The sequence below is a fragment of the Paroedura picta genome, chromosome 10 (genome assembly GCF_049243985.1).
Source record: "Paroedura picta isolate Pp20150507F chromosome 10, Ppicta_v3.0, whole genome shotgun sequence".
Classification (NCBI taxonomy): domain Eukaryota; kingdom Metazoa; phylum Chordata; class Lepidosauria; order Squamata; family Gekkonidae; genus Paroedura; species Paroedura picta.
The window spans coordinates 76,804,636-76,829,726 of record NC_135378.1 but is presented as its reverse complement, the minus strand read 5'-3'; the positions used below and the strand labels follow the sequence as shown (position 1 = coordinate 76,829,726).

The 25,091-nt window shown below is 45.1% G+C and overlaps 1 protein-coding gene across 1 annotated transcript; it reads left to right on the top strand.

Annotated features, from left to right (window-relative positions):
- The first annotated feature begins 1,772 nt into the window (after positions 1–1,772).
- On the top strand, positions 1,773–24,805 carry PKD2 (polycystin 2, transient receptor potential cation channel). Its single transcript, XM_077300924.1, has 15 exons — positions 1,773–2,378; positions 7,540–7,650; positions 7,911–8,044; positions 9,664–9,914; positions 10,566–10,790; positions 11,630–11,858; positions 12,658–12,828; positions 14,095–14,276; positions 15,977–16,097; positions 18,060–18,158; positions 19,102–19,223; positions 19,995–20,112; positions 20,845–21,008; positions 21,497–21,644; positions 22,419–24,805. Exons 1-15 carry the CDS (start codon positions 1,925–1,927, stop codon positions 22,656–22,658), a joined length of 2,769 nt encoding a protein of 922 aa, XP_077157039.1. The 5' UTR covers positions 1,773–1,924; the 3' UTR covers positions 22,659–24,805.
- Positions 24,806–25,091: the final 286 nt, after the last annotated feature.

Sequence of the window (25,091 nt, the reverse complement as noted above, 5' to 3'; positions counted from 1 at the left end):
ATTTGGTACTGTCATTTGCCAGGTAGCAAAACACTACACCAAGCTGGAATACTGATAGCATTAATAATACGAAGGAACAGAAGAAAGATATTTCCATATCCATAAAGGCAAAAATTGGGGCATCATCTTGTGAGCAGAGCATTTCAGTGCTTTGAGTCTGAACAAAAATGTAGGCTATGTCAATACTATACACCTGACAAAGCAGGTTGAAAGGTTGGCACTTGGAGGAGGGCAGAGGATAGAATCTGCAGCATTGGATTTACTGTAAACTACGAGTAGAGCCATACCAAGAGCATCTTGTGGCACAGAGTGGTAAGGCAGCAGACATGCAGTCTGAAAGCTTTGCCCATGAGGCTGGGATTTCGATCCCAGCAGCCAGCTCAAGGTTGACTCAGCCTTCCATCCTTCTGAGGTCGGTCAAATGAGTACCCAGCTTGCTGGGGAGTAAACAGTAATGACTGGGGAAGGCACTGGCAAACCACCCCATATTGAGTCTGCCATGAAAACGCTAGAGGGGGTCACCCCAGGGGTCAGACATGACCCGGTGCTTGCACAGGGGATACCTTTACCTTTACCTTTAGAGCCATACCAACTAGATTTCAGGGGAAATTTTTCAGAGTAGTTCAGCAGTGGAATCAGCTAACTAAGAAGGTGGCGAGCTCTCCCTCACTGGCAGCCCTCAAGCAGCATCTGGACTAATACTTAGCATGGATGCTTTAGTCTGATCTTGGGGGTTGGACTAGGTGGCCTCTATGGTTCTATCATGCAAAAAAACCCCAAAACCAAAATTTGTCTTTCTATGCCACAAGACTCCCATTACACCTCTGGAATTATTAGATTGTGTATGCTGTATATAAGTGTTGCTTTGTGCACAGAGAACTCTCAAATCTCTGGAGATTATGAGTGGGGCCAGGGTCATGATCCTGAACTTCTCAACTCCCCCCGAGAATAGACCAGCAATAGAATAGTGTACAAAATCAGTGAAGAGGGGAGTGACACATATGATCTTTGTTCTGAGGAAGACTATTCCACCAAGGACCCTCTTCAGGAGGTTTAGGCGAAAATTCTTTTGAATTAATTTCCTCCCATTGGTTCTGGTCCGACCCTCTGGGGCAACAGAAAATAGCTCCATCTTCTATGTGATTTCAAGTACTTGAAAATGAGTCCAGTGGCATTGGTCGTAAAGGCGCCACTGGACTCTGATTTTGTTTTGTTGTGCTACTTCAGACCACCATGGCTACCCACTTGAATCTACTTGAAGATGGTTATCAGATCCCCTCTCCTGGCTAAACAGACCAAGCTCCCCCAACCTTTCCTCCTTGGTCTCCAAACCCCTCACCATCTTTGTCGCCCTCCTCTGGACCTGCTCCACTTTGTCTACATCCTTCTTCAAACGTGGTGCCCAGAACTTAACACTATATTCTACATCAGGGGTAGTCAAGCGGTGGCCCTCCAGATGTTCATGGACTACAATTCCCATGAGCCCCTGCCAGCATTTGCTGGAATTGTACCAACCATCACATCGCCCGATCTGGACACTATACCTCCATGGATACCAGCCCCAAATTTGCACATCATGTCCTTTTTCCTTTCTTAGAGTTCTCGCCATGGCGGGGGGGGGGGGGGGGTTGGTCCCCAAACTAAGCAGCAGCCCCGCCACCCTTTCGCTACGTTTGAGATTTGTCCAATTAAAAGGAAAGAGCAAACGGCGGCCCATCTCCCGGCGCCCCCGTTCCGCCGGGCTCCGACCTCGCCCTCTGCCTCCCCCCGTTGCCTCCCTCCGCCGAGGCGCTGTGGGCGGGGATGGCGGCGGGGAAGTCGTGAGGCGCTCCTTTCCCGCCTCGCTGCTCGCCCGGGCTGAGGGGGCCGCGGAGCGCCTGAGGCGGCGGCGATGGCGGCGACTTAAGCGGGGGCGGGATGCGAAATGGCGGCGGGCGGCCGGGCAGCGCTGTGCCCCCCGGGCGGCTTTGAGCAGCTGGAGCTGGGCCGGCTCCGAGACCCCTTGCCCGGCGGCGGCTCCTCTTGCTCCCCGTCGCCGCCGCTTTCGTCGTGCTCCAGACAGGCCTGGAGCCGGGACAACCCGGGCTTCGAGCCGGAGGAGGACGGGGCGGCGGCGGCGGCCCGGGCGGCGGCGGGGCCGGTGCTGCAAATGGAGGCGGAGTGGGGCCCCAGCCCCAGCGGGAGGCGGCGGCGCGGAGGGGAAGAGGAGGGCGGCGACGACGACGAGGGCCCGCGGCCCTTCCCCTCAGGCGGCGGCGGCGGCGGGGAGGGCGAGGCGAGGCCCGCGCGGTTCCCTCACGACGAGGGCGCCGGGCCGCCGCCGCCGCCGCCTCCTCACCGCGTGGCCTGGGCCAAGGGGCTGGCGCGACGGCTGCGAGGTGAGTGGCCGCCCGCCTGCGCCCTCTTTCCCTCGGGGATGCGCCTGTGGGGCTGTGGCCCCTGGCCAAGCATGGCCGGCCTGCACAGAGATGTGGGGCTCAGAGGGGTGCCAGCCTCCAGGGGGGTCCTGGGCCATTGTACCCTGCGGTCCTTGCCCTCCTTAGGCTCCCTCCCTGGAGCGCCAAGAGATAATGCACCTTCGATGCGGTTTAGAAGTCGATTTTCCTGTTCTGCACAGGAAAATCCAGCTGCCAAAGCACATTGAAAGTGCATTATCCTATGTGGGCAGAATATCCTGCAGTGGCCAGGAGAAGCCATCTCCTGCAGTGGCCAGGAGAGACCTGGGCCCACCCTTAGGCACATGTTGGAGGATGGATGCCCTTGAGAAGTGGGTTATCTTGTTCCGCACAGGTCAGTCCAGCTGCAAAAGCAGACTGAAAGGGCATTATCCAATGTGTGCGTAATGGCCCCAAACCTATGGATATGGCCCTAGCCACACACAAATGCGACACTCACACACTGTCATATCTGCAGGAAAGAGCAAGAGTCTGACAGCACCTTAAAGGCTAACAAATATGTGCCAGGAGAGGAGCGTCTGTGAGTCACTGCTTCTCTCTTCCATATGAGCGGTGACTCAAGAAAGCTCCTACCCTGTCACAGGCCCTGTTAGTCTTTAAAACGCTTGCTCTTTTCTGCCTCTATGACAGACTGACATGGCTTTCAGGGCATAGGGTTGGCAGCCTCCAGGTTGGGCCTGAGGATCCTCCAGAATTACAGCTCCAAGTTAGAAGAAGAAGAAGAGTTGGTTTTTATATGCCGCTTTTCTCTACCCGAAGGAGGCTCAAAGCGGCTTACAGCCACCCTCCCTTCCCTCTCCCCACAACAGACACCCTGTGAAGTGGGTGAGTCTGAGAGAGCCCTGATATTACTGAAGAAGAAGAGTTGGTTCTTATATGCCGCTTTTCTCTACCCGAAGGAGGCTCAAAGCGGCTTACAGTCACCTTCCCTTTCCTCTCCCCACAACAGACACCCTGTGAGGTGGGTGAGGCTGAGAGAGCCCTGATATCACTGCTCGGTCAGAACAGTTTTATCAGTGCCGTGGTGAGCCCAAGGTCACCCAGCTGGTTGCATGTGGGGGAGCGCAGAATTGAATCCGGCATGCCAGATTAGAAGTCCGCACTCATAACCCCTACACCAAACTGGCTACAGAGATCAGTCCCCCTGGAGCTTTGGAGGATAAATTCTGTGCCATGGGTTTGCACCCCGCTGAATCTGTCCTCTCCAGGCTCCATCCCTAAATCTCCATTCCCCAACCTGGATATGACAACCCTATCCCACATCCTTTGCCAGTGGCCAGGGGTACCTGGCAACCCTACCTATCCATCTTGTTGCTTTCACACCGTCATTTCTGGCCACAAGGACCTCCAGCTCAAGTTGCTAGAAGCTTTTGAGTTTGCAGCATTCATACTGGAATGGCGCATCAATTATTTCTGTTGCATGGCATGGGGATGAGATCAAATTGTGTGGTGTAGTGAGTGTCAAACAAGGATCCGGGAGACCAGGTTTGATTGCTGGGGAAGTTTGATGGGTGACCTTGAGCCAATCACAAACTCTCAGCCTAACTTACTTCACAGGGCTGTTATGATAAAAGGGAGGAGAAGGGAAGGATTTTGTCCCTGTGGGAGAGAAGGCAGAGTATCAAGTAATTAAATCAAGCCACCTTGTGCTAATGTATTTGACCATGAGGCTGTTGTCTGAGATGAAGGATTGTCTTTTATTTGCAAATTGGTTGGGAAATATATTTGTCTAGGTATGAGCAAAAAGGCAATAGGATCTGCTTCCCTCATGTTTTTGAAACTAGCTGCATCAGCACCAAGGGTAAAGGATGCTTCTCAGAGGTCACCAGGGGCATGAAAGGTTCATGAAGCTAGCCCACAACTACCTAGCCATTAATTGAGATGACAAAGTTGTTTAAAGCCTTGCTTTTCCAAAATCCTAACAATGTGTGCACTTGCCCATTGACAGCAATCTCATCCCCCCCCCACACACACACCATTTTTTTAAAATTATTATTTTGTAAAATTCATCCTGATGAATTTCTGGAAAACCTTCTGCAACATTTGTGGCATTTTCTTTGGCCCTAATAACAGTGGATTGTGGCTTGGTTTTGGATGTATACTGAGGTGGCCTCTTTGGAATTTGATACGTGATTTCCTTGATTTAGAAAGAGCCACTAGGACACCACCTTTTGGAACCCAGAGTGGTTGGGTAAGGCTTTTTCTCATCTGTCTGCATTGCGGGTGGGCGGATACAGAATAAACTGCTCTTGAAATGGCACAGAATAGTATCTCATCCTTTGCTGCTACAGACTATCATGGATTCAAATGGGTAGCCGTGTTGGTCTGAAGGAGCACAATAAAATCAGAGTCCAGAAGCACCTTTTAAGACCAACAAAGATTTATTTAAGGCGTGAGCTTTTGAGTGTAAGCACTCCATGTAAGGAGATCATAGTCTGATGAAGAGTGCTTGCACTCGAAAGCTCACGCCCTGAATAAATCTTTGTTGGTCTTAAAGGTGCTACTGGACTCTGATTTTACAGGCTATCATGGGTATCCTTCAGGATTCTGTAGCAAGACGGTTATGTTGTACTGGAACAAATGAGCAAATACTGGTTGACCAGGCAACAGAAAGCTTGAAATGTACTTGGCAAATCTTGGCAGGATTTTTTTTTTAACATTATCCTTCCACCGGTTTTAAAATATGCCTTTCTGTAATAAAGTTTTGATGGATACATAATCTATATTGTATGTGGTATTAAGCTAGAGAAGCACTGAGCTCTCTGAATATAGATTTGATTAAGAGCCCAAAATGAGCTATTTTTATAGGACACTCCCAAACTGTAGTTTTACACATCTTTGCATTTATGCTTTGGGATATTAGGTTTTTTAAGTAGCTCGGCCCGCAAAAGATTACATTGCTTTCAAGAGGCTTAACTGATGTGGAAAGGGAAAGCCTTACAGAGAAATGGCTGTAATCTTGGCAACAATTATAAAACTTTCTCCTGTTTCGCTGCCAGCATAAGCCTCTAGGCTGAGCAGCTTTTAGCAGTTTGCATTTTGTTGGATATTTTAATTAGTACGTTGGAACATGCAGAGGTACACCCTGACTGCTTTAGATTTTTTGAAATTCTGCTTAGGGTGGAATTGTAAATGTGGACTCGCTGTGGTTGAAAGAGTTAAAACAGTAGTGTTCAAATGAGCCACCCACCCCCCTTTTCTTTTTTTGCCTGTATGGTTTGGTCCACCTAGGAAAAGAGAATCATACAGCTATTTTTAGCAGCATTCTTTTGCTTTTGCATGTCAAACTGATTTTCTGTTTGCTTCCGTAGCTAGGAAACATACAGAACTGCTGCAGTAGAATATTTTTTTTGTAATTGTAAAAGCGCCTGTTGGCACAAAAAATATTATTTGTCAAATATGAGAACTGGCTGGCTCTCTGTACCCAGAACATCTACACATAGTGGTTGGGGGCAGGTGCCAGCCCATTACATCATCCATCCATTTAATAGTTTGCAAAAAGCTTTTGCTTCTGGTTAAAGGTTTGATTTGGCAACAGACAGAGCTAAATTCCTTCTTTGTGGTCCAGTTTGATTTTTAAAAAGCTTTCCCCTGCTGCTACTACACTGGGCTCAAGAATAGTTTAAAATTGCCCAAATATTTTGAGTGAGTTTGAAAAATATATGGAAGCTCTAGATCAGGCTTTCTCAACCAGGGTTTCATGATACCCTGGGGTTTCTTGATGGCCCTGTAAGGGTTTCCTGAATGGGTGGGAATTAATTATTTTTAATATTTTTAAAACTGTGTTAAACGTTTATTGAGTGAGATGACCATACCATACCTGCCTCCCCCTGCCAAAATGACATTGATGGGCCTGGATGGGGTGGGAAGGGGGGGGGAGCTGGATGGGCTTGTACACATGGGCTTCCATCCATATTCTGTATGATTGAGCCACTTCTGGAGTTTCTCGAAGCCTAAAGAATGTTTCAGGGGCTTCTTACCAGTAAAAAAGTTGAGAAAGGCTGCTTTAGATGGTAGGAATATTTAGATAGGAGGTTAAGACACCTGTTCATATAGTTAAGGGGTAGTAATTTCAGACATATTCTATGCTGTGTTTTTTAAATTTTTAAACCTTTGGGGGGTTAAACCCCTCTTAATTTGTCATTTGTTTTGCAATGCGGGCATCCCTTAAGACTTGCAGAAGCATCTGTGTGACTGTTTATGCACTGGAGGTTTCATGCCGGGCTACAGGCTGGAGTTTTAGTCGTGGCAGGTTGCCCCACCTCTTCCTGCACCCACATGGGGGAGCATTTGGCCTGGTGCACCTCATCCGTCCCTGATTTGTGCACCTGCATGGAATCTGAGCTAGTGAAGTTCCCAGTGCATAAACGGTCTATGACTATATTATACAAGGTTTTTTTTATCCGTATGGTTGGACCAAGTTGAGAATTTGATGTAAGAGGCATCTGTGAGGATTTGTGAGGGAGGAGAAGTCCTGTTCTCTGCTGCTTTAACCATGCGGGTTACTTATTAGGGCCTGGAGAGGTTTTTAAATCAAAGATGTTAACTTAGTATTGTAATTTTACTTCCAGAGATTGGAAGTGTTTAGACCGTTTATCTTGTGGAAGTAAGCCAATACATTCAATAGCAGTTTTTATTACTATCAGGAATAAATGAGACAGTTTTTGTTACTATCAAAGACAGGTGACATATTTTCATTTAATTTTAAACTTGGATAAAAGTTATATTCCTTCATATAAAGGAAAATGGGTTATGAAATAAAACTGATGACAGGGAAAAAATATTTAATTGCAGCTGCTTTGAGCAGAGATCCTCGTATATTAACTTCTATGCAGTGAGCGGTGTGCTTAATTATTTGGACCACATATGAAACTTTCTAATTGGAAATTCACCTCGCTTTAATCTTATGTCCTGGTGGAAAAGATCTCAAAATAGGATGCCACAGATTTCTGTTGATTGATCTTCTGTTATGTAATGAATTTGCAGTGAACTTTTATTAAGATCAAGTACATGCTTGACTAGACTGCACAGTCAAACTTATACGTGGCCAACATATGGCATTTCATATTTGCTTCTTTTTAAGGTCTGTGGGGTACAAGACTCACAGAAGAAAACACAAGCAGAGAGAAATACCTGAAAAGTGTTTTGCGAGAATTAATCACTTATTTGATTTTTCTTCTGGTCCTATGCATCTGTAAGTATTCTTTTTGCAAATATTTCAGTGTGCCAATTAGTAACTGGGAGGTGGTTCTGGAGCGGGGTTTAAGGAAACTTTCCTTTTTCAAGGCTGATGTTGTTTCTAAGTTTGTGATGACATTGCTCGTTAAAACAACATTTCCAGAGTCTCTTCTTCTAAAATAGTTTTCAGAATGTCTGCATAGCATGTATGATGTGGTGTCATTTTTGTTTTTTAAACAAGCTAAATGCTTTTGTCTTCCAAAATAATCCTTGCAGTGTCTTATGGAATGGTGAGTTCTAGTTCGTACTACTACACAAGGGTGATGTCGCAGCTCTTTCTAGAAACACCGGTATCAAAAATGGAGAAGACAAACTTCAAAACTTTGTCTACAATGGAAGACTTCTGGAAGGTATAAACCAGAATTTGATCCTTGAACAGTAATATTTTCTGTCAATAAGTTCTCTGTCAATATATTCAGTGCATGGGTATGAAGCATGGTACAGTACGGTATATTTAGTGGATGGGTATACATTATTTTAAAACTGTAGCCCTGAAGATATTTGTGCACAAGTTGGCCTGGTTTTCTGTAGGCCTCCCAATACTAGCCTGTAATATAACAAGCCTATTTGCCTAAACATACTTGGAAACAATTCTTTGGGTGAGCAATTTCCTAGAGTATAACTAGCTGTGTATAGATTCTTCTTCATGTTCTAGATGGCTGCTTCTTGGTATTATCCTGCTTTTTGTTTGTTCTGTTTGGTCCTGGCTTTGCCCTGGTATGTGTGGGTTTTTTTGTTGTTGTTGTTTGGGAGGGGGAGGGTGATTTGCCTATTGGTCCGTTCAGGTCAGCATTGGCAACAGCTCTCTAAGATTTCAGGCTCAGAAAAAGATTTTTCCAATAGTAACGTTCCTTAACTGGAATTTTTGAATCCCAGCCTTTCTGCATGCTAAGCATTGCTCCATCAATGAGCCAAAGGCCTTCTACAAACAGGGTATACTATCCTCTGAAGACTCAGACAGCTCATTTGAAAGTCCAGCTAGTTACTTGCCCTCCCCCCCCCCAGCACAGTAAGAGCTAACATCCTTTTGTTCCATAAGTAAGAGTCACATCAGTCCCTGAAGCCACTGAGCAACAACACAAAAAATTAAATGCCCTTTGCTGTCTAAAATAATGTAATGTTATTGAATTTTGTGCCCTGCTCTGGATGGGCGAGGCTAGCCTGATCTTATAAGATCTTGTAAGGTAATCTGCTCTGTCAGGAACTTCTTCCTGATGTTGAGACGGAATTTCTTTTGAATTAATTTCATCCCATTGATTCTGGTCCATCCCTCTGGGGCAAGAGAGAACAACTCTTCTCCATCCTCTATATGGCAGCCTTTAAAATACTTGAAGATGATTATCAAATCCCCTCTCAGTCGTCTCCTCTCCAGGCTAAACAGACCAAGCTCCCCCAACCTTTCCTCCTACGTCTTGGCCTCCAATCCCCTCACCATCTTTGTTGCCCTCCTCTGGACTCGCTCCAGTTTGTCTACATCCCTCTTCAGTTGTGGTGCCCAAAATTGAACACAGTAGTTCAAGTGAGATCGAACCAGAGTGGAGACCCCCAACAAAGTCCAGGGTTGTGATGCAGTCAGGCAATGACAAACCACCTCTGAACATCTCTTGGCTTGAAAACCCTACAGAGTTGCCATAAGTTCTCTGCCGTTTGGCCGCACTTTCCACCACCACCTCATTGAATCTTGTGTTATAAACACACCGAAAGGAAGGCAACCCCGAATGACCCTTGTAAAAATGTTATGCCCCCCCCCAATTTTTATTTGATATAATTGTCATTTGTATGCGTATGTAACATGATCCTTTCTTTCTTTCGGCATACCCAGGGGGAAATCTAGTCTTGTAAGTAATGTAACTTATCATATCATTCCCACATTATTTGCATGTAGGAACTTTCTCCACTAGTTACATGTAGAACAGAATAAAATTCTGCTTGTTTGTTTTTAAATTAGCAGATTTGTTTTCTGTCCTAGTTCACCGAGGGCCCTTTGCTAGATGGCCTTTACTGGGAGATGTGGTACAACAATAAGTCAATGGCAGAGAACAGAAGTTTCATCTTCTATGAGAACCTGCTGCTGGGAGTGCCTCGCATCAGGCAGGTGAAAGTGAGGAATGGCTCGTGTTCAATACCTGACGATTTGAAGGATGAAATCAAGGAGTGCTACAATTTGTATTCTGTGCACTCTGAGGACACAGCTTCATTTGGCCTCCGCAATGGAACTGCGTAGGTATCTCCCCAATATTTGCATAACCAGTAGCAACTTCCCATTGTTCTGAAGATCATTTACTCAATTTATTTATGTATTTCTTAGAGTTTTAGATTGCCCCCCCCCCCCCCCAGATAGCTGGCTCAGGGTTAGCTTCCTAGCTTGACTCTTGATTCCTAGCTTGGAAATTAAGAAGGAGGAGGAGGAAGAGGAGGAGTTGGTTCTTATATGCCGCTTTTCTCTACCCAAAGGAGGCTCAAAGCGGCTTATCCTCTCCCCTGGGTGGTGGGTGAGGCTGAGAGAGCCCTGCTCGCTCAGAACAATTTGATCAGTGCCGTGGCGAGCCCAAGGTCACCCAGCTGGCTGCATGTGGGGGAGCGTGGAATCAAACCCAGCTCACCAGATTAGAAGTCCGCACTCCCAACCACAACACCAAATTGGCTCTCTCAGAATGTACACCAGTCTCCATATTTTTTACAAAATTCTGCATGCATATAAACAGCCTGTATGATCCTGAAGATAACTTTGCTCGAGTAGTTCAGATGTGTGCGTGCCTCCTCCTAAAGACCTTTCATAATTATTTACTTAAAAGTTAGCAAGCTTTCCTGCATATACATAGCAGCTAGGTTCACCAGTGGTGTCTCTGACATGCCTCTTTGTGTTTTCAGCTGGACTTACACCAGTGAAAAAGATATGAATGGGAGCAGCCACTGGGGGTTGATTGCAACATATAGTGGAGGGGGATATTACCAGGATCTGTCTAGAAGCAGAGAAGAGACATCTGCATTGCTTGGTGTCCTTAAGAACAACCTGTGGCTTGATAGGGGAACAAGAGCAACGTTTATTGATTTTTCAGTGTACAATGCGAATATCAATCTCTTCTGTATTGTAAGGTAGGTTCCAGATTTCTTCAGTCTGAATACTGTTGGTGTCCATGTGCGTGAATGTAAAAATGTCGTAGTTTAATCCTGTGAAGACTGGAGTGGGCAGTGAATCTCACTGAACCCAGTGGGTCTTACTCTGAAAAGAAATGCAGACCTTACAGTGCAGTCCTAAGCAGAGTTACACCTTTCTAGGTCTGTCAGAGTCAATGGGCTTATAAAGGTGTAACTCTACAGGATTGTGCTGTTAATGTTGCAGAGGCAGCATGTAGTCACAGCTAGCGTGTTGGAAAAGGAATGGGGAAACTTGGTTAGAGTTATAACATTTTGAGAAAATTTAATGCCAGAGAGAAAAATTGGGGATTTTTTGTTTGTTTATTTCCTGGGTGGGGGAAACACTTTTCCCCCCAGATTTTTTACCAGTCTTGTTTCAGGCCTTCACATCTTCAGGCCTTCACACCTGAATTCAAATACCACGCACCCAAAAATAATCCTTTGGGAGCTGTAAAGTAATTACAGCCATGGGAAATGTCACGTCTCAATAGATGTTCCTACTGATAACATTTGAATGGCCTTATGGCCTTATACAAGGGTATGAGCAGTGTATCGATTCTGACCTCCTTCCTCGCCCCTCTGGTTAGGGTGGTGGGTGGGGATTTTTCCACCATGTTGGGGTTTTATGTCTTTTAGTGGGGGTTTTAACAGGGTTTTATGAAACTTGCAACCCACCACGGGCTGGCTTCGGAAGTGGCGGGAAATAAATCGAATGAATTAATGAATTAATGAATTAATGAATTAATGTTTAATTCCTGCTGTTTAACATCATTCATGTATTTATTTTTGAAATGCAGGTTATTGGTAGAGTTCCCCCCAACAGGAGGCCTGCTTACCTCTTGGCAATTCCAGCCAGTGAAGTTGATCCATTACATTTCCACTTTTGATTTCTTCCTGGCTGCCTGTGAAATTGTATTTTGTCTCTTTATCCTTTATTACGTGGTGGAAGAAATCCTGGAAATTCACATTCACAGACTGTATTATTTTAGGAGTCTCTGGAATTGTCTTGATGTTCTCATTATTGTGGTGAGTGAAATACGATGGCTATGAGCTCTTCCTGGCTGCCTTTTGAGGAGCCTCTTTGAACTTGGAGCTTGACAAGGACAGAAGTGTCAGTTCTATCATTCTAGTTCTAATGGGCATGTCCACGAGATCCATTTATGCTGTCTGAGTGGCTCCATAGGCACCATTTTTTCTGTTAGTGGAGTACAAAATGTTCTCTGGAATGGAGTAATATTTATGATTATATGATAAAAGGAATCGAGCTTAAATCATCTCTTTAAAGCAGGGGACAGTGGTGGCCACAGACACATTCTCTGCCAAGTATTTTTAGGAAGCAGGAGGAATCAAGTGGGGCTATTGCTCAGCTGGGCTTCTGATTGGCCTTGCCATTTTGATTGGCAGTGCCAGTTTTTAAAATGTTGCTTTGAGAGAAGATGATACCACAGCGCTGTGTGACTCCACCTACTGCAGCAGCCATTTTGTATATACATTTTGCAGCCACGTCACCATTCTGCACCAGAATTTCTATGATGCCCATAGACTCAGAAGACAGAAGAACCAAATCGGTGTGGTTCATGGTGAAGGGGCAGGAATTCCTGCAAAAGATCTTTTCTACTTGCAATTTTGAAGATACCCTTAAGATTTCTGTTATGTAAATGTGATGTCTTGATAAGAATAGATAGATAGCGTCCGGTAACCTTGTATAGGGAAGTAGAAAATTAACTAAGATCTAGGTTTCATATAATTTATTTATCTTTTGTGTCAGTCTTGGCTGATATATAACAAAGACTGATCCTTTTTTTTGTGGGGGGGCTTCATTCAGTTGTCAGTGGCCTCAATAGGAGTTAACATTTATCGAACATCGACTGTGGACAACGTCCTAAAGACACTTCTGGAGGATCAGGATCGCTTCCCAGACTTCGAGCCATTAGCTTACTGGCAAGCACAGTTCAGCAATATTGCAGCTGTCACCATGTTTTTCGTCTGGATTAAGGTACTTTGAAAGTTATTGTGATACTTACAGCCACTGGGGGCATTTGGAAGTCCATTTTCAGTCTTCAGTTACCTTTTTACTGCTTCCATTACTTTGTTAACCCTGCGGGCCTTTTTAAAATGCTTGTTTGTACCTTTCGTAACCTGTAAGAAACATTTTATCTGAGCTTCTGGGATTGTGGTTTTAAATAGTCTCCAGGCTTCCTTAAGGGACTTGCCCCTACTTATCTTTCCTTTCAGTTTCTATTTTACAAGCCCCCTCTGTGATGTTGCCTCTGTAAACAATGTTTGGCTACCCTGTTGTGTCTTCCTTGCTCTCTGGCTATGATTTCCTCTTCATCTTCCTCCTGTCTACTCCAAGTGCCATCCTGAGCAGAGATGCACCATTCCAAGTCCATTGGATCATTGAGCTTAGACTCTGCTTAGAATGACCCTGCCTGTATCCTACCTGCTGCATTCTCATGGTATAGATCGTAAAGGTGCAGAGATGTCAGCACTATTATTCTTTTAGACCAGGCTTTCTCACCCAGGGTTTCCTCCACCAGGCATTTGGCCGAGACCAGACGTGATCTACAGCGACCAAGGGCCCCTGCTCCCCCCCACCCCCCCTCAGAATTCAATCAATAAGCCACCCCCCTCAGAATCCCATCAACAAGCCCTGGACCTGTTTGTATTACGATTGTTTACTGTTATACTGTGTTGTGTTTGGTTGCCATTGTTGGTTATCGATGTACATGTTCTACAGACTGTTCTATGTATGGTTCTCTGTTATAATGTAAACCGCCCTGAGCCTCTGGGGAAGGCGGTTTAGAAGTAGAATGAATGAATGAATGAATGAATGAATGAATGAATGAATGAATGAATGAAACAAACAAACCCTGGAGTTTCTTGACGGCCCTATAAGGGTTTCCTCAATGGGTGGGAGTTAATTAATTTTTTATATTTTAAAAAATGTGTTAAACATTTATCAAGTGATATGATCATATACGGTCATGTCAACCCATCCACCCCCTCCCAAAATGGCCTGGACGGGGTCGAAAGGGGAGGGACCCAGGTGGGTGTGCCCACAGCAATGCTTCTCAGCCACATTCTGAACGAATGCCCCACTTCTAGGGTTTCTCGGGGTTTCTCAGTGGTTCTCGACATTCTCAGAATGTTGGGGTTTCTCAGCGGTTAAAAAAGTTGAGAAAGGCTGTCCTGGACAATGGTTTTTCCTCCCACTGAACTATCCATCTTTTGAATATTTCTTTTTCGCCTACTTTAACAGCTCTTCAAATTTATCAGCTTCAACCGGACAATGAGCCAGCTGTCTACCACTATGTCACGATGTGCCAAAGATGTCCTTGGATTTGCCATCATGTTTTTCATCATTTTCATAGCCTATGCTCAGCTAGCTTACCTTGTGTTTGGCACGCAAGTCGATGACTTCTGTACCTTCCAAGACAGTGTGTAAGTATCACCTTCGACATAATACTTAAAAAGCATTACTGGATCCCCATTTATCCTCACTGCAACAGAAACTTGCACCAAAGTCATAGCTCAAAATTCCAACTAATTTAGTAAAGATCATTTCCTTGAACTAATGCACAAGAAGATTTGATCCAAAGCCTATTGCCAAACCTGTAAGGAGCTAAATTCAGAATGCTTTCTTCTTGGCTATCATTCCCACTGCTATCTTGTGTGCAAAGATTTAAACCTATAGATAAAGGGAATGAAGAATTTGAATAGTGTCCAGGCTGCAGGAGGAAGGAAACTATCTTGAAGCTGTGGATAAAAGTAAGCAAGCAGGTGTGGCTGAATCCAGGGAAAAAGTATGCAGGTGCGGAAGGAAGGGAGGGAAATAGACCATTTACGCACTGGAGGTTTCATGCCAAGTTGCAGGCCAGAGTTTTAGTCATGGCAGGTTGCCCCACCTCTTCCTGCACCCACATGGGGGAACATTTAGCCCGGTGCACCTCATCCGCCCCTGATTTGTACTCCTGCTGGCAGCTGGGGCAGAGAAGTTCCCAGTGCATAAACGGTCATAGTGACTCAGTCTGCCAAAACATTGTGGTGTCTGGGAGTCACCTCCGTATCGTTTGAACTGAAGAAATGTAGCTCTCTTGGGGGGTGGGGGGACAGGCAATTGTGGTATTTCAGGATCGGAGGGGAGGTGGCCTGGTATAGCCTGCTCCCATCAGATCCCAGAAGCTAAACAAGGCCTGTACTTGGATGGGAGACCACTGCAGAAGGTTCTGCAGAGGAAGGCCATAGCAAACCACCTCTGCTTCTCACTTGCCTTGATGAAAGCCCTTGATGGGATTTCCATAAGTTGGTTGCAACCTGTTTTCCGTATTTTTCTTCTGTTCTTCTGTTGCTTGTTGTTTTTACTTTATTATTGTTAAACCAAGTTATCTGTATTGTTTCTGTTTTATGTGAACCACCCTGAGCCTTCAGGTAGGGCGGTATATAAGTATAATAAACAAACTTGGCAGGGAATATTTCAGTACCGTGAAGGAGCACAGCCAAGTCGAGTGCTCTCAGTTCAACACTGTGTGGGCCATCCCTCTTTTCAAAGGAATTCCAGAGCTGCAGTTTCAACACTTGGCTGTGGCATATCAAAGCATCCCTGGAGCCACCTTTTGCCAGCTTCAACATACCTATCTAATATTCTTCAGCACAACAAAAATAGAGTCCAATAGTTCCTTTAAGACCAACAAAGATTTATTCAAGGCGTGAGCTTTCGAGTGCATGCACTCGAAAGCTCACGCCTTGAATAAACCTTAGTTGGTCTTAAAGGTGCTATTGGACCCTAGTTGTGTTGTGCTACTTCAGACCAACACGGCTACCCACTTGAATCTAATATTCTTCAGATTACATTTTTAATAAATGATGAAGACATATTGGGAGGGAATCTCCTAATGCAATAATAATCTGAGTTGATAGAAAGTCGGTTTTATTTTTATTTTTTTAAGAAGGCTGTAAAATGTAAAGCAGATCTACTTGCAAGACAGCTACAATTTGGGGTTTTGTTAATGTGATTGTTTCTGTTCACTCACCTTTGCAGTGAGCAAAGAAGTATTCCAAATACAATGAAAGAACACCGATCACTGCCAAAGAGGGCTTCAGTTCTATAACAACTGGCTTAAACTGTGTTTGTTTCTTTTAAGCTTTGCTCAGTTTCGCATCCTGTTGGGAGATTTTGACTTTACAAAGGTAGAAGAAGCTAACAGAGTTTTGGGACCCATCTATTTCACTACGTTTGTGTTCTTTATGTTCTTCATTCTTTTGGTATGTGAACATTTTAAATGTAAATTTTGAGTTGCTTGTCATTATCACATCACATTACATTTTATTTATTTTTGTCTTCCCTATGCCACGGTGATAGAAGAGCCCAGTGTTAGTTCTGCATAACGGATACATTTTTCTTAACGGGTTTAGAATTTTAGGCTCTGTAGTTTTTCAAGACAGTTGGAAATCAAACCTGTCAGACTCTTGGCACACCATCCTTTGGAAAGAAAAACCCTCGGGTGTAGGATCAGAAGAGTTTATGCAGTTGTGAGGACATGTGAAGAGACCTACTGATTTCACTACCAGGCAAAATGAGATTGTGGGAGACTGCCGTTTCTCCCTTTTCCTCAGAAGGCTTTAATGCAGTTTGCAGTCTGTTAACTCAGAGAACCACTTAATGCAGTTAAATCTGAAACATACCCTGTATTCCACTCTAAGATGGTTTATATACAGAGAAAACTTGTGGTTTTCCCATTGATGGTGCAGTGGCAGGCAAAGCAGAGTAGTAATGGGGTTTCCACACAGCAAGATCCTTGCAAATTCCCTACCTAGTCCTCCCAGCAGCAGCCCTCCCCCTTCCCTAGGCCACCAGAGCATGTGCAGTATTTTAAAACTAGCACTAGAATATGATTATATTGATTTACCACTGTAGCAGTAGATTTATCACATCCTGTGAATTCCTAGGTTTCATTGTTTTTACAATGTCTCTTGCCCCTTGCATTGTAAGGACACACCTTTCCCTTTGTATCTCTGCAAGGTTTGTTAAAACTCACTACTCAAAACCGATAGGTTAAATGGATAGTATCATATAAATAAGTTTAAGTAAGAATTCATTGTGCCAATTGTTACTTCTATATCAGCATAATTATATTCTCATGCTGTTTTTTCAATTAAAAAGTCCATCCATGGTCAGCGAAAATGGTGGTCATGTGGGCAGGAAACTCTGAATCTTTCCACCCACATAGCAGCTGTCCAGGCTTTATTGCGATAGTTCCCAAATCTTAAGAGCAAAGGATTATGTGACATTTTTTGCATTTTTCTGTCCATAATCACGCCTGCCTACGGTCTCTGCCATTCACTCCGAGTTGATTGCCTCACTTTGACTCTTTGTAAATGAACGCAAAGCTGAAACCAGTTCAGAAACTGCTACTTGGAGATAAAGTTTCGTGTAAGTAAATCATAGGTATGAGCGAATCTGTCGGTGAAAGCCCAAGCATGTTGAACATATCTACTACTTTTGCGAGAATTGATGTGTCTGAAAAAAGAGAATAACCACCAATCTAAAGTGCTCTCTTTCCTGTGTTGCTGCCATTTTGCCTTCAGAGGTTAGCTTTTATTTAGAACATCCTTATAAGGTAAATGTAGGGAATGAGACAAGCCTGGTCAGGTTTATTTGATGGATCTTGCTCCTAGGAAAGTGTTTTTAGGCCTTAAATACATTTGAGAGGATGAAGCAGAACCTGCCTTGTATCTAGAGCCGCTAACTTAATGGACAGATAAATCGAACAAAAAGAAAGCTGGCGTAGGGCCGTCACGTGTACTCTTATTGTATACCCAGCAGGGGGGTGGCAAATAAGAGTCAGTCAAAATGAGCCCCAGTTTTGCTTGCTTTCGAGAGTAATTCCTCATCAGTGACCCTGTGTCAATATATTCAATATATTTCTGTTGTCTCCTTGTTGCAAACTTCAATAATTATAATAAAGGTTCATTCAATATCAAATTTCCTCTGCGGGTCAGTGTTACTCGCAGTCACAAGGGGATCCTGAACTCTGTTAATTAAGATCACCTGGCTGCAATCCTGGGCTTAAGCTCCACTAAACAAGCCGGAATTTATTTTGAAGTATACCTGTTTAGGATTACTCCCCCTCTCCCCACTTCTTCCCTTTCCCCCCCAAAATAGCTATAGAAGTCATGAGGCACTGTCAGAGCTATGAGTGAACGTTTTGCTTGTGTCTTAAATAGAATATGTTTCTGGCCATTATCAACGATACCTACTCAGAAGTCAAATCAGATATGGCACAGCAGAAGTCTGAGATGGAGCTGTCTGATCTTATTAAAAAGGTAACATCCTGTCATATATTACTGAAGCCAGATACCCCCGTGACCTTGGCTTTAGTCCTTTGGTCTAAAATCCCCATCCCTTCCATGAGGATGTATTGATTTATCATTTGGCAGAGTTGCACACAGGAAGCCTATGATGATATAATTCTGAGGAAATCACTTGTGTGAGGCTGTGCCCCAGTGCCATACCCGTTCTGTTCTGTGAGGAGTGAATGTCGCTTTTTGAACTGAGAGGAAGGAAAGTGCAACAGTATGCCTGCATCCCCAGGTCATGTGACGGAAGGTGGGAATGTCGCCAGGGAGATGGGCACACAGTGGCCACCTGGCTCAGGAATGACTGAATGACCGGAGGCAAATGCACATTTCCAGCCCAATGGGGTTCCTAGAAATGGAAGATTAACAGGCTGAGGTTGCTGACATTCACAAACTTACCAGCGTAGGTTCCGAACTATCATTGAGCACCAGGCAGATCTATTATACCGTAAAGCCATGAGTGTGGTCGAGCTAGGAAGCTGAGATTGCTGCTAATTATCGGTCAACATCATGTCACCCATGTGTCTGCGTTAGCATGTGTAATAGGCTTGATGTACACACTGCTCTGAGAGCAGATGTGAGGACCTTCTTTAACATGCCTGCTGAAGTTGAAAGTGAGAAAATGAATTTGTTTTATTTTGTTTATGTCATTAGCCACATTGAGGGCTGATGGTATTCAGCAGAGTGGCAAGATATAAATGCTGAGGGGTAGGCAAACTGTGGCTCTCCAGATGTCCAAGGACTACAATTCCCATAAGCCCCTGCCAGCAAATGATGGCAGGGGCTCCTGGGAATTGTAGTCCATGGACATCTGGAGGGCCTCAGTTTGCCTACCCCTGTAAATGCTCATAAACGTATTAAAAGCAACACCAAATGTCCACTGAATAGAGATGTTTAATCCCCCTTTAAGGGATACACTAAAGCTATGGTGAAGCTAAAATTGAAAAAAACACCCGTCGATGACATTTCAGAGAGCCTGCGGCAGAGTGGAGGCAAATTAAACTTTGACGAACTGCGGCAAGATCTGAAGGGGTAAGTCTGGACAGGTTCCTCTGTGTTCCTGGGCACAGGAAGCCCTCTGCCCTAATGAGGCTCCCAGAAGCCCTGTTTTAAGAACACTGGCTGAGTGGACCACATAGGACGCCCCAGCATGTTTTGAGATTTCTGTTCTTTGAGACCATACCAGTATCTATGGCAGCGCCAGTTCCTTGAAGATACAGGGCATTTCCAAACCTGAAATAGATGTGGCATACTGGGATATCTGGTTAATACAGCAGGAATTGCCTAGTCATAGAAGCATGAAATTGAGGGCAGTAAATAAATCTCCCAAGAAATATATTGCTGCAAGTAAAATTTACATTCATTCAGGTAGATCCAGTTCACATGCAGGTCGCGGCCAAAGGAAAAAGAGAAACTTAATCTAAAGAATCCTTCTCCTGTCTAAAGCTGGCATTGTGTGTATGGAAATATGAGGGCATTGTTTCTGCAGGAGAGAGCTGTAGAGAAATGTGATTCCAAATGGAGAATGGGAGAGAACAAAGGACAGGAAGAGGAAGGGCCAGAAGGTAGCTCCCAGGTTAAGACAGTTATTTCATTCAAAGAGAAAACACCTAGATGCACTTAAGAGGGATGGGGTCCCAGTTGTCAAGGCAGGCCGAGTCGCTCACTCCAGCGTGGGAGACGGTGAAGATGCATAGCTCAGCACCCTGCTGTGACCAAAGAATTGCCAGGAGCCATTGGTTTAAAATGACGTCCTCTTGGCAAGATTAAAACTAAGGAGGGTTTGTATTTTACTTTCCTTAGGAAAGGGCACACTGATGCAGAGATCGAAGCCATCTTTACAAAATATGACCAAGATGGGGATCAGGAATTGACCGAGCTGGAGCACCAGCAAATGAGAGATGACTTGGAGAAAGAGAGGGTGAGCTATGGTTTACATGCCGTTAAAGGGATTGTTTATTACTAGATCGGCCGCTACATCCACAGAGGCCCATGACACTTTTGTAGCTGCGGATACATCATTAAATCCTGGATGGCCTCTAAACTTGTCATTACTTTTATCTTCAGGGGAGCTATTCAGTCCAAATCATGTTTGCTTAGTTTGCATACTACATTCCCACTTCTCCACGTTCACAAGCAGGACAACCTAGACCAGGGGTAGTCAAACTGCAGCCCTCCAGATGCCCATGGACTACAATTCCCAGGAGCCCCTGCCAGCATTTGCTCCTGGGAATTGTAGTCCATGGACATCTGGAGGGCCGCAGTTTGACTACCCCTGGCCTAGACGTTGGGTTTAGACAGAGGGGCGATCTTACTGAGACATAAATTTTAGTTCCAACTTTTCAGAAAAAAGAAGATAAGAACGGTAAAGGACATCACACCCAGAAAAGTACTGTAGGAAAGTTTCAAGTGGGTAGCTGTGTTGGTCTGAAGTAGCACAACAAAACTTGAGTCCAATAGCACCTTTAAGACCAAATCTTTGTTGGTGCTGTTGGACTCAGATATTGTTACTGTAGGAAAGGTCAAAGAATAATGCATGCCATATTCAGCTTTCAATTACCAGATGCCTTTGGTGGCAATTGGCTCAGGTGAGGGACAGTGCGCAGACTGCCCACACCGGAAGCCTGACTGCCTGACTGTTCTTTTCATCCAGGAGGACCTGGAACTAGACAGAAGCTCTCTGAAGCGCCCACTGAGTGGCCGCAGCTTCCCTCGAAGCCTGGATGACTCAGAAGAGGACGATGACGATGACAGTGGGCACAGCTCAAGAAGGAGAGGCAGCAGCTCCAGCGGGGTCTCCTATGAAGAGTTTCAAGTGTAAGCAGTGCTGAGTTGTTTCATTCCCTTCTCCCCCCCACCCCTCCCAAAAAAATCAGAGCTACAGGATGTAGCAGTTAGGTTAGAGGAAGGGCTCATCTCAGGCTTCAGCCATCTGTGTTGCTTTCTGATGTCTTAAATGGGCAAATCTCCAAGGTCCACCATTTTGTATGAAATTCACAAAGCAAGACTGCATGCTCAGGGCAAGGTATAATTTATGTGCATCAACACACTTAGATAAGAAAGTAATACATGAGTTTGGAACTCACTGTAGCTCATCACACTTTGCTAGCTTTTAATCCTGTTTCCCTTAACCGGCTCCAGTTCTCACTGGTCTTATTTAGAGGCGTTTTGTAACAATTTTTTTTTGGGGGTGGAAGATTCCAGGGATTGAGCCAGGCAAAGTAAATGGTAAAGTGTGTGTGTGGGGGGGGGGGGGGATGGTGGGTTGTGGTGTGTCTCAGTCTTTTAAAATGTTTTGCTTCCAGGTTGGTGCGGCGAGTGGATCGCATGGAACATTCCATAGGCAGCATTGTCTCCAAGATAGACGCCGTCATCGTGAAGCTGGAAACGATGGAGAGAGTAAAGCTGAGGAGGAGAGAGGTGTTGGGGAGGCTGCTGGACGGGGCCACGGAGGTAAACTTGATCGCACTGCAAAAGGGCACATGAGCCAGCACCATCAATTGAGTGCGGTTCCTGTTCGCATCGGGCAAGTGGATGCTTCGGATTTCCACAATGCGTTGTTTTTTTCAACGGCTGCTTCCATGTGGGGATTTCCCCCCAGACGGAACACAGAGAGCCCTCGGTTGGGGGGAGAGAGGTGCTCAGGATATTGTACTTTTCTGGAGCATGAGCTGTCGGGCCTCCTTGGGATTTTCCCTATCGGTCAGAGCAAAGGAGAAACTTAAAGGGGTAATTGTGGGGTGGGTATGGGTAGAACATCTGGGGACGTTCTCTCCATAGACAGTATGTGTGTGGGGGGGGGAGCTATGCTCCACTTTCAGACTGGCTCCACTTTTCTTACTCCCCCAGCCCTTTAACTGCATAGTGCAGGGGGTTGGACTAGATGACTCATGAGGTCCCTTCCAATTGTATTATTCTATGATTCTATGATTCCTTTCAGTTCTCCGCAGAGTGCTTTGAGCACATTGGCTTAGCTGTGAAGTAGGGAGGGGGTGTTGCCGGGCTCTTCTGCAGGGGCAGGGTGTTAGCGGAGGGTGGGGACAGGGCCTGCCTTGCTCCCATGAGTCATCCCTGTTCACTGTTTCGACAGGGGAGTTGACTTGTGGAAACAATCAGTAACTAATAGCAAAGTTATTTCTTCCTTACTTGCATGCTTCACTGCAACAGCGTGTTTCTAATACTCTTGTAGGGATTAACATTAACTCAATCCATTATACTTGTGCCTAGGATGAAAGGTTGGGCCATGACAATGAAATCCACAGGGATCAAATGGAAAGGCTTGTCCGAGAAGAACTGGAGCGTTGGGAATCCGACGATACAGCCTCCCAAGTGAGCCACCGATTAGGGACTCCCATGGGACTCAACGGTCACTCGCGGGCAAGGAATTCCCGTCCATCTTCCTCGCAGTCCGCAGAAGGGCTGGAGGGAGGAGGGGCTGGAAATGGCGGGAGCAACATCCACGTCTAGAAGCGTTTTGGAAGGAAAACCGGGAAACAGCTTGACTATTAAGTTCCAGTTCAAGGTATTGTGAGAACAATCCTCAGCATACCCAATAGAAGTAAGTCCCATTTTAATCGCTAGGGCTTTCCTCCCAGGAAAGTGTTCTCAGGACTGCAGCCTTTGTGGCCCTCAACTGCTGCATTACCCCACTGCGTGCTCTTGTAGGAGGCTTGTGGCATTCCCGTGGTGCTAGCAGGGCTGCAGGGAATCGGGTCAGAACTGACAGCTGGCAGTGCAGATATTGGAGGCTGCCCATGCCTCAGGGGCTCAACCTGGACCTGGCCGGTGGCACAAGTCTGGGAAGGTGGAGTTACGACAGTCACTTCCTGCGACCCCACTGCCAGCTGGGAGGAAGAAGCCCCAGGGGCCTTCTTGTGGCCACCTCTGGATGCCACCCAAGCAGCCATTTCCTTTTTATTTCCGTTTGCTTCTTTTATAGCCTGCCTTTCTTGCTGTGAGTCTCCAGGCAGATTGCAGGGTTTTTAAAAAAGATTCCATCAGATACAAAGGACCAGGACTACAGAACTGAAGGAGAAACAACAGCAGTGCAAAGAAGCTGTCTAGGGCATGCCAGAGGGTATGAAGGCAGAATGGTGCGAAGTTCCGTCAAGTCACAATCAACTCATAGCAACCCTTTCGGGTTTTCCTGGCAAGAGAATAACGAGAGGCGGTTTCCCGCACTTCTGTGTGTGGTAACCCTGGGAATCCTTGGAGTACTAACCAGGGCCGACCTTGCTTAGCTTCTGAGATCAGGTTAGGGCACAAAGGAGCTACGCTTCTTTGGCTCATGCAGAGAACTGGCGCATGCAGAGAACCAGGACCCCCTGGACTCCGGAATGGTACCTATTTCTCCCCTTACCAGAAGACTTAAAGGTTTTTTGGGTACAAGTGATGGCCAGCCAGTTGAGTAAGTGGACATTTTAAAAGTATCCATGTAAATCAGGCATATGATATTGTGACATTTTGCTTCCTTGATAATTTCCACGTACATCCACCGGAACCCCTTGGAGGAGGTGAGAGATACAGATCAAACAATGTAACTTGGGTCTCGCTAGGGACCACCAACCTCAGCCTTTGTATGACTGCATTAACGCCGGATGCCATAAATTACTCCCCTCGGAATTATCTGAGATCCAGTGATAGAGGTGTGATATTCTCAAGACACCTCTGATGGTGTGAAAGGACCCCACTGCCATATTCTCTGTTGGATTTATGTTTTCGAACAAGTCAGAGTAGGCTTTGTTTCCAGAGGAATGTCTGATTATATATTTTCATACTGCTGCCTCAGCCATCAATGAAATTACATATCAAGGACTGAAACTGGTTTTCTGCAGAGCCTGGACTCTTAAGTACCAAGAGGGATCAGTTTACCGCTTAGGGCAGGCAACCGACAAAAACGGGAAAGGTTAGCTAAAGGTGTAAGAATATTGCCAAAAAGTGCTGATCAGACCACTTGGAATTGCTGAGGAATTTTATGGGGTACCTTTCCAAAAAATGACAGTTGTGAATGTCCCTCTTAGCGTTATGATGAAGAGCTGTTTTTTATACCCTGATTTTCACTACCTGAAGGTGTCCTCAGTGTGGCTTACAAACACCTTTCCTCTTCCCAGGTAGGTGGGGCTGAGAAAGCTTTGAGAGCACTGTGACTGGCCCAAGGTCACCCAGCTGGCTGCACGTAGAGGACATGCCTTGATATGCTTTTTCGGGTTTTTTTTTAAGTTGCATTTTCTTGGTCCTTAGTGGCCTGAACAAACATAGTCTTTGGTTTGCAGTATGTTAATATGAAAATCAAAATGTTTGTATTCATAATCATTTGTTTATATATCTGTAACATGTTGTTACTTTAAAACAAACTTCATCTTGAAGTGCAATAAGAGTTCATGGGTTATCCGTGCATATTGACAACGTACCATACTTTTTAGGTATGGCAACATAAAATACCTGTTTTTGTATCCTTTCTATTTGGTATCCTTTCTGTTTTCAGCAAGGTAAGGACTATAGACTTTTGAAAACACCCCTTTTAAGAAGTTGATTATACCAGTCTGTCTTAATGATCAAAGATGTATTGAATTAATAGTGGACGTTTCTTCACCTAATAAAGATTTTACACCAGGTGCAGCTGGTGGTCTTCAGTTTTTTGGGAGGGGGACGGGTCTTATAACAATTGGACCCAGAATTGGAAGTCATATAACAAAGGGGAGGGAGCAGGATATTTTTATTCTCCCCAAGGAGAATTCAGTTCACTTCTCAAGTTAAGACTCAGCATCAGGAATGTGGATTTTTCCCTCCAGAAGAGGCACAAAGGCATTCTGGAACCTTTATGATTGTTCTCTGTGCCAGAGGAGACAGACAGCTTGTGAGCTGATGACCTTCTTGTAGGGGTAGTCAACCTGTGGTCCT

What these genes read in the sequence shown, in the direction of transcription:
- PKD2 (XM_077300924.1), top strand. Translation starts at nt 1,925, where the DNA reads ATGGCGGCGGGCGGCCGGGCAGCGCTGTGCCCCCCGGGCGGCTTTGAG. An exon ending in TCTTCTGGTCCTATGCATCT is followed by an intron (nt 7,651 to 7,910) that starts GTAAGTATTCTT and finishes TAATCCTTGCAG; the next exon opens with TGTCTTATGGAATGGTGAGT. An exon ending in TGTCTGATCTTATTAAAAAG is followed by an intron (nt 18,159 to 19,101) that starts GTAACATCCTGT and finishes TCCCCCTTTAAG; the next exon opens with GGATACACTAAAGCTATGGT.